General features: G+C 36.7%; 1 protein-coding gene across 1 annotated transcript in view; it reads left to right on the plus strand.

Annotated features, from left to right (window-relative positions):
* EIF4E (eukaryotic translation initiation factor 4E) overlaps positions 1–10,066 on the plus strand; it is a 40,478-nt gene that overhangs the window by 27,568 nt on the left and 2,844 nt on the right. The window contains exons 3-7 of the mRNA XM_006773032.2: positions 1,251–1,346; positions 4,861–4,924; positions 5,726–5,839; positions 7,960–8,099; positions 9,957–10,062. Of these exons, the coding sequence (XP_006773095.1) occupies positions 1,251–1,346; positions 4,861–4,924; positions 5,726–5,839; positions 7,960–8,099; positions 9,957–10,062 (520 nt within the window). The remainder of the gene's footprint in view (positions 1–1,250; positions 1,347–4,860; positions 4,925–5,725; positions 5,840–7,959; positions 8,100–9,956; positions 10,063–10,066) is intronic.

The raw sequence follows: 10,066 nt of genomic DNA on the forward strand, positions 1-10,066 counted from the left end.
CCAGCCCAAAAACGGCCCTCAGCCCCTCACCCAGGCTGGACAGGCACCCCAGTGGGGACACACACCCTAAAGGGGGTGTGGCTAGCCTGAAAACAGCCATCAGCCCCTCACCCAGGCTGGCCAAACTTCCATGGTGTGAGGGTCCCCAATAGGGGGAGGGGGCTTGACCAGCCTGCAAGCAGCCATCAGCCCCTCACCTAGTCTGTCCTGGCACCCCAGCGGGGACCCCCACCCTGAAGCGGGTGTGACCAGCCTGCAAACAGGCATCAGCTAGCATAGCGGTGGTCGTGGGAGCCTCTCCCGCCTCCTCAGCAGCACTAAGGATGTCCGACTGCAGCTTAGATCTGCTCCCTGCTGGTAAGTGGACATCCCCCGAGGGCTGCCGGGCTGCCAGAGGCATGTCTGACTGCCAGCTTGGGCCCAATCACCCCAGGGAGCGGGCCTAAGCCAGCAGGTGGACATCCTCCAAGGGGTCCCAGACTGCAAGAGGGCATAGGCTGGGCTGAGGGATCCCCCCGAGTGCACCCCCTCGGGCCTCTAGTTTATTAATAATTTCAGCCGAGACCGGTTTGGCTCAGTGAATAGAGCGTCGGCCTGCGGACTGAAAGGTCCCAGGTTCTATTCCGGTCAAGGGCATGTACCTGGGTTGCGGGCACATCCCCAGTAGGAGATGTGCAGGAGGCAGCTGATCGATGTCTCTCTCTCATCGATGTTTCTAACTATCTCTCTCCCTTCCTCTCTGTAAAAAATCAATAAAATATATTTAAAAAAATAATTTCATAAAATACATATAACATAAAACTTACATCTTTTAAATGTACTGTTAAGTGCATCCTCATTGTTGTGCAACTAGTCTCAGGAACTCTTTTTATCTTGCAGAACTAATACTTAACCTGTTAAACAACAATTCCCCCTTTTCTTTCCTTAGCCCCTGGCAACCACCATTCTTTCTGTCTCTGGGTTTGACTACTCTAGGTACCTCATACAAATGGAATCATATAGTATTTGTGGTTTTTTGTCTTATTTCATTTAACATAATGTCCTCATGATTTATCCATGTTGTAACAAGTGTCAGAATTTCTTTTCTTTTTAAGGCCAATTAATATTGCATTGTATGCTTTTACCACATTTTGTTTATTCATATATCTGTGGACACTTGTGATGCTTCCCTCTTTTGGCTATTGTGAATAATGCTGCAGTGAACATGGATGTAAAACTGCCATTTTTTGACATTGGCTTTTTATTTTTAGATGGGCACTCTGGTTTTTTAAAAATGATAAAAGCAAAACTTGGCAAGCAAACCTTCGGCTGATCTCTGAATTTGATACTGTTGAAGACTTTTGGGCGTAAGTAACCCATTCATTTTAGGATGTTTGTTGTTGTATTAGTATGTAATTTTAAGTCACATTTACAAAATGAAGGTTAAAGTGAAAAGTTAGTAAATATTTGTCTATACAACTACCTTTTTGTTTGTCTCCTCACAACTGTTTGAATGCTTTAGTCTTGATATCTTTTAGCCTTTCATGTTCTTTATTCCTGTTTTGAGAGATCCTTTGCTTTACTACCCGTAGAACTTTTGACAACTTGTTGGAACTTGTCCCCTTTCTTGGATGCCTGGATACATTTGCCCCATACTTGGGTATTCCAGAGCTTTGTTATTAGATCTTCATTTCTGTAAATTATTTCAGTGTAACATCTGGGATTTCTTGTTATAAGAATTCTGAGGCCCTGTCCGGGTAGCTCAGTTGGTTAGAATATTGTCTGCATACGCCAAGGTTCCAAGTTCAGTTCCCAGTCAGGGCACATACAAGAAGCAATCAATGAGTGCATAAATAAGTGGAACAAGCCCTAGCTGGTTTGGCTCAGTGGCTAGAGCATCAGCCTATGGACCAAAGGGCCCCAGCTTCGATTCCAGTCAAGGGCATATGCCCGGGTTGCAGGCTTGACCCCCCCCCCAAAATTGGAACAACAAATTTCCCTCCCCCCTCCAAAAAGTCAGTCAATAAATAAAAAGAATTCTGAGATTTCAAAGGCTGAAGTGCTAAATATTTAGGATTTGTCAAAGAATGACAGTATCTGTGAAGATTATTTACAAATAATCTTCACCTCCAAAAATAGTTGAACATTTTTTTGAGATTTTGTTTTAGATTTAGCAAAAGTTAAGATTGGGGGTCATAAACTTGTGCATGGCTTCAAAATAAAATACAGTGGAACCTACTTTCTAGAATGTCTCCCATCTTGAACAATTTGCTTCTCAACCTGACAACCTTTTTATGCTGATACCTGTATGATCAGTCACGCATCTCTCAGGTGACAAAGGAAAGAACGTGTGAATATGAGTCATTTTACCACTGTTAAAATCTCAGAATATTTTTATGTTTTTTTTCTTTTGTTGTTGCTTATAATTGTTAAATTTTCATTTTACATATCATGTCCTTTAAAAAAAAGTGTTTATAGAGTAAACTAAAATATACATGTACTGTATATAAGAAAGGATAAAATGGAATTATTTGAAGGTCTGGAACAGATTAATTCAATTTACACTATTTCTAATGGGAAAAAATGATTTGGTTTTTGAACAGCCTTCCGGAATGAATTAAGTTCGAGAAGCGAGGTTCCACTGTATAAAGTTGTAAAGTCTTTTTTTCAAGAAGGTTTGGAATATTGATTCTGTAAGAACTAAGTTAATTTAGTATGCCATACTTGAAAAATGTATAAGGAGAAAATATTTGAGAATATGAAAACTAAAAATTGTTAAAAACATTTTTTAAAAAAATATATTTTATTGATTTTTTACAGAGTGGAAGGGAGAGGGATAGAGAGTTAGAAACATCGATGAGAGAGAAACATTGATCAGCTGCCTCCTGCACACCCCCCACTGGGGATGTGCCTGCCACCAATATTCTTCTGTATATTTTAGTGCTTTGCCCATCATAGGCATTTAGTATGCATTTGAATTACTGAAAACTACGAATTGTCAGCTAGCCACTTTGCTCACTTTTTATTGAAACATTTTTTTAAGTAATAGAACTACATTTAAGCCCCACCAATTCATATGTCTAGCTCTTTAGTTTAACTGAGATTATTCTGTTTTGCCCTTCATCAAATCATTGTGTTTTCCTTCTCTAATTGTGATTTATTTAAGAGTACTGCAGTCTATGGAGGAAGAGGAGCAAGAGTCTTGAACCATTTTTCCCATTGAATCAGATTTGCATTTATCTAGTTTATTTGGTTTTTATGAGTATATAACTGTGAACATGTAAAGTGGCCCCACACTTTAGTTATGTGTAAGTGATGCCACTGCATAGTAGACTTAACAAAAAAAGAAAGCTCACTCCCTCATCAGAGGGTATGCTTTGTATTGATGAGTGAGGGAGTGAGGGAGAGTAAATGGGAGGGAGAAAGAGAGGGAAAGAAAAACATTGATTGGTTGTCTCCTGTACCTGACCCCAATTGAGGATCAAACCTGCAACCTGGCTAAGTTCCCTGACCGGGAATTGAACTCGGCACCTTTCCATTCATGAGATGATGCTCTAACCAACCGAGCCACACAGGCCAAGGCTGCATAGTAGGTTTTTAAACGATAATTTAGAGATATGAAGGAATCCTTCAGCTTTCTATAAGTATCTAAATAACTTCTTAATTTCTGTCTTTTTTTCTAGCAAATTTAGTGTTAAACAACCATTGAATCCTTTTGGATTTGTCTAATCTGTCTGTAGTGTTAGGATTGTCTTAAATGTTCCATTACAAATTCTCATAAGTTTGTTACTATGGACCTTAGGGCACCATCGAGAAGAAAAGAGACCTTTTCTACCTTAAGTGCCATTAAAAGGTCACTTCCACATTATCCATTAATTTTATAAAAATGGTGGTGGCTAATTTTATAGTAAACTTAATTTTGTTATCTAGTAAAAGCTGTCAATGACAATGTAGTTCGGGAAGAGTGATCATTAGGTTCAACTCAAGAAACCTTATTGCTTGGTCTTACATTGTTTCACCCAAATTGGGTTTGCATGTTATCCTGTGGAATGTGATCCAAAGGATGCCAGACTTCCTGAAAACTGTTTAAAATACTTCTAGACTAGGTTAAAATACACAAGAAAATCTAATTATGGATCAATTATATTATCCATGGTCTATCATGATTTCTACATTTTTAGTTTCCAATTTTATAACAAGTTTGCTCTTTAGTCTTCTACCTTTAGACTGGTGGACATCTAAGTCACCCCAAATGTTATTCTCTTTCACTGATACTTGGGGAATAGTTTAGAAATACAGATTTCAGGTTTCTCACCCATCTTTAAGGGAGTAAAATCCCAAGGAGTAGGGGCCTGGGACTGGTGTCTTGTTTGTTTGTGTTTTAAAGCTCTTCAAATGATTCTATGCTGACTAAGTAGTAACAGTCTGTGGTGCTTGGGAACCATTGGTCCGTTCTACTCTTGGATACCTTCAAGAATGATAATGGTGGCTTATTTCAGTCATACAATGCTGATGGTCAGGAAATTCATCTTGCTTTCTCTTGATTTGTATATTTAAAACTGCTCATTAGCCTCAAATTTTTTCATCTACTTAAAGGCACCTCATACCTCTATTCTCAGTTTGCTATATATACATATGTATGCATCAAAATATATTGTCAGAATAAAATTAAAGATATTTTCTTAAATCATCATATATTGATTCTTGAACTGACCATTATTAATATCTGTTTGGTCCATTTCAGAAATTGAATTTATAGAAAAACAAGTGATGAACGCATACTTTTATCTTTTTATTCTTATAATATTTTTAAATGTTATGTAAGGACCTACGCTCTGCATTACTATTCTATGTTTATAACTGTCCTTTTCTTTTACCTAGTCTGTACAACCATATCCAGTTATCTAGTAATTTAATGCCTGGCTGTGACTACTCACTCTTTAAGGTATGATGCTTCATTGATGATTTCATATGTATGTATATTACAAAACTGGACCATTCAGGTATTCTTAAAATCTTGCCACAAACTTAGGAATAGGAAATGCTCTGATGCTTGGAGAAAAATTAAATAGCTTTACTAAGCTTAGCATAAATATATTTTGCCTGTTTTAGTATAAATAATTGAAATTAAGTGAAACTCTTACTTTGTGGACATATACTGTGATTGATTTCGAAGAGAGCTTTGATCATTCAATCCAGTCTCTTTATATATTGAATAGATTGAAGTCCAGAGTTGTCAGGAATTCTTTTTTCAATTATAGTTTACATTCAGTATTACGTAGTATGGCATTATTGACTAGATTTCCTATGGTGTACTTTAAACCCCTGTGTGTCAGGAGTTCTTAACATGGGGTATCTGGGTCCTGATATATTTACAAATGGATTTTGTCAGATGGTAGGAGACGGGGCATTCATTAATTATCTGATATTGTGTAAGCTGTGCATAAATTTTGCATACATCTTCTAGATATAGAAGTGTATCTAACTTTGAGAAGGTACAATACTCAGAATGTTTAAGAACCTCCAAATTAAATAAAACCCAAGATTTAATAGCTAATAAGTCCCTAAGTCAAGATTCTTAATTCTGCAATTCCATGCCTCTGGCATTAAGTCCTGTTTGCTTTTATTCCACTACATCATTCATGGGGAAACAAGTGAAATGTTGACAGGATATTGCTTGCTGTTTCTAGAAATGATCTCTTAAAGTAACAATATTGTCTAATATTGTTGTCTTCTAACATTGTAGGATGGTATTAAACCTATGTGGGAAGATGAGAAAAATAAACGAGGAGGACGATGGCTAATTACATTGAACAAACAGCAGAGACGAAGTGACCTCGATCGCTTCTGGCTAGAGACAGTAAGGTTTTAAAATTATAAAACAGTTTGGAATACTAAATGTAATTTACGCCGAAACCAGTTTGTCTCAGTGGATAGAGCGGCAGCCTGCGGACTGAAAGGTCCCAGGTTCGATTCCGGTCAAGGGCATGTACCTGGGTTGCTGGCACATCCCCAGAAGGAGATGTGCAGGAGGCAGCTGATCGATGTTTCTCTCTCATCGATGTTTCTAACTCTCTCTCTCTCTCTCTCTCTCTCCCTTCCTCTTTGTAAAAATCAATAAAATATGTAATAAAAAATGTAATTTACATCAGTTACTTAAAGAGAATTAAAAAATGCCCACTCTAGAAAATCTAAGCCGGCAATTAATTTTGTTCTATCATGTGAGTTTGTATATTTTACATACTAGTACAGTGAAACCCTCTACCACATACAAATCAGATACAATTGATGTGACCTTCCTCAACAAACTCATTCTGATATTTACATTAAATTCAAAATGATAGGACCTCACATTTTGTATAATGTCTTTACAACCCTCTCAGAGTATTGTTTTGTATACTAAACTTTGTAGACCAATGAAGCAAACAATAAGAGGTAGTTTCATCATTCAGTTTGTTTGTTGTGATATAACCTGTAACTGTTGGCTTCATATATATACATACACACACACACACACATATATGAAATATGAGGTAATAGGCATTTTCTGTAGTGAGAGATTCTAAACCCCATGTTTTTAGGAGAAGAAATCATAGTCTCTCTTGTATCTCTAGCACTTGGCACATTGTCTGGTTTATAGTTAGCACTTAAGTGAAGCAATCTATAATAATAAAAGCGTAATATGCTAATTCGACCGGACAGCCGAACGACTGTATGGACGAAGCCACGGCTGCAGGGGTGAGGCAGAGGCAGTTAGGGGCGATCAGGCAGGCAGGCAGGTGAGTGGTTAGGAGCCAGCAGTCCTGGATTGTGAGAGGGACCCTGGATTGTGAGAGGGTGCAGGCTGGGCTGAGGGACACACCTCCCTCTCTCTGCCGCCCCCCCCCCCCAGCATGAATTTCATGCATTGGGTCTCTAGTTAATACATATTTGAGTGACTGATTTGTTGTTGTTAATCCTCAACCAAGGATATTTTTTTCATTGGTTTTCAGAGAGAGTGGAGGGGAAGGATAGAGACGTAAAGAAACATTGATGTAAAAGAGACATTGGTTGCCTCCTGCATGCTCCCCAACCTGGGCCAGGATGGGGATGGAGCCTGTAACTGAGGTACGGGGTCCCCCCATACCCCCTTTCAGTTCAAGTGCCCACGCTCTGACCGCTGAGCCAAACCGGGGAGGGATTTTTTTCTTTTCTTTTATTTGTTTTTTTTTTTAAAGAAGAGACTTAATTTTGCTTTTGGGAGAGATTATCAGTAAATACCATTTTAGATTTCTACACTGAAAAGTTGTTTTAGTTTTGCAAGATGACAAAAGTTCTAGAAATAGATGGTAGTAATGGTTGTATCATGTTGTGAATATACTTAATGTCACTGAACTGTACACTTAAACATTAGAAAGTGTTCATGAAAAACAGTAAGAAGCAGCAGCTTAGTGAGTTAATATTAATAAAATAACAACTTTCATAGGGGTCCTGATACCATTTGCCCAATTTGCTGAGGAATTTTCTTTTTTACTTTTTTTAATACATTTTTACTGATTTCAGAGAGGATGGGAAATGGGGAGGGAGAGAGGGAGGGAGGGAGAGAGGGAGGGAGAGAGAGAGAAAGAGAGAGAGACATCAATGATGAGAGAGAGAATCATTGATCAGCTGCCTCCCCTACTGGGGATCGAGTCCACAACCCAGGCATGTGCCCTTGACTGAAGCCAGGACCCTCCCGTCCATAGACTGACACACTATTCACTGAGCCAAACCAGCTAGGGCTGCTGAGAAATTTAAAATGGCCTTTAGTGTTCTTGATATTAACCAGAGAAACAAAGGAGCAAATGAAAACATTAAAACATAAATATAATGTAGACATTCAAAAAGTCAACTCGATTTAAACCTATTTCTTTTGAATATATACAAATAATGAGACATTTGCAGTGGAATAAGCTGTTTTTAATCTTTTGGATGTAATTGGGATTGGGTTTTGTTTTTAAGCTGCTGTGCCTTATTGGAGAATCTTTTGATGACTACAGTGATGATGTATGTGGAGCTGTTGTTAATGTTAGAGCTAAGGGTGATAAGATAGCAATATGGACTACTGAATGTGAAAACAGAGATGCTGTTACACATATAGGGTAAGTTTTGCTCTTTGTGTATTTCTTTTAAAATATTAAGATACTCAAAAGCAGGGTAGTTTTATTTGTAGCTTTAGAAATACTTGTATTTGTAGATCATTATTTTCCTCGTATCGTTTTCATGAACACTTTTGTCTACTTTGGCATGTAGCATATTAATTTATCAATGAGAATATAAGTTTTTCTATTTTAAAATTGTACTACTAAGTGTATAATCCTCATAATAATGCAGTGAGAATTGGTGAATATTATATGTGTATTTTGTGCTTGTGTGTACATTGTAGATAGAGTTTTTATTGAAATTTAAGTGACACGGTTTTGCCCATATTTAAAACCTATATGTCTAAGCTTTAATCTTTTTTTGGTAAATATTATTCTTTCTAAAAATTGCCTGTCTTTGTTTTTTTCTTTCAAATATCAGTCAGTTAACTAGGATTTTCTTTTTACTACCTTTAAATTAGTAAGATTTGGTTTTAAGCTGTGTTAAAATTAGGTATTGGCCATAGGTCATAAAATGTTTGGTTTGCCTTTTGTGATTTTTCAAACATTAATTCTCTGAATCCTTCTGAATTAAAAGGTATGATTATGCTCCAGGTTTTATTCTGTAGGTTTCTGTAAGAGAAAGGAGATGATTGTTGATTTGTCATCGTATTTCTCATTTTTCTGTCAGCATCAAAACTTAATTGGGAATTTTATATATCTTTGAAACAAGTTAAAAGAAATCAAGTGTGAATTTTTTTCCTCAGACAATTTTGTATTTGTGCCAAAGTTTTGAAATCTTTATAATTTGACTTCTCCAAGGATAGAATTTTTCTCCTTGTTTTGTTTTGTTGTTAACCTCTCCAAGTTGTGTGGCTCAGTGCTCTTGTTTTCTGGCATTTTTAATTATTTAGCATAATTGACAGGACTATATAGTGTCATAATGTAAACTTGATAATGGTTATGATTTTAGTTATCATAAAATTGTTATTAGATGCCTTCATCAAGGGAAGGTATTGAAATCTTCTGGAGGTTGCAGTATAAAGTAAAACTGTCTTAGTGTCATATTGTAGTATTTAGCTCCATGAAAATGTATGTCCCTTTATTTTTATTTAATTTTGGTGCTTATTTTTAAAATTTTGATATTTTTTTCTTAAAGATCCATTTTTCTTGTCACCTTTATCTCTCATATTCACTTACCCTCTTAGTTGTAGCCACACAGCCTTATTTTTGTTCCTCAGCCTTCAAGATATGCTTCATTCTCTTGGCATTATACTTTTGACCTCATGACTTTTAAAGGGGAAATTTCTGTAATTTCACAGATGAGATTAGTGCCTTATTATATAGTAACACAGCCCCAATACTTAACCCTCTTTGGCACTTAACACATTTTGTTCTTAAAATAGTGGCACATCTTATTTGAAAGGTAGGTTGTAGAGTTAGTATATAAGGCAGAAATCATGGGTGTTCTAGATTGTCCAGAAGATATCATAAATTGCCTTCAATTTTTGTCTGTGCAGTCATGTAGTAGGTATAGTAAGTGTAATTGTGCAGTAATATATAGTATTTACTAGGGTTTATATGTAACAATTAGCATTTTAGACCAGAGAATGTAAAAACATGTTCATGTAATTTATTTTATTTTTATTTTAATTATAATGTGTTACAGCTCTATCATGCGTATTTGTGATTATTTGTTTATAAATAATCAAATACTATAAATACCATGCCCAGGGACTGTTCCTGCTGTGCTTATTGATTTATTAATAATTATCACAGTACCTGATACATAGTAGACTCAAATATAAGAGTAATAATACTGAATTTGATGTGTGCATGAATAAAAATTAATGGCCACTTTTCTTTTTCTTCTTATAGGAGGGTATACAAGGAAAGGTTAGGACTTCCTCCAAAGATAGTGATTGGTTATCAGTCCCATGCAGACACAGCTACTAAGAGCGGCTCCACCACTAAAAATAGGTTTGTTG

The sequence above is a fragment of the Myotis davidii genome, unplaced genomic scaffold (genome assembly GCF_000327345.1).
Source record: "Myotis davidii unplaced genomic scaffold, ASM32734v1 scaffold226, whole genome shotgun sequence".
In the NCBI taxonomy this organism is placed as follows: domain Eukaryota; kingdom Metazoa; phylum Chordata; class Mammalia; order Chiroptera; family Vespertilionidae; genus Myotis; species Myotis davidii.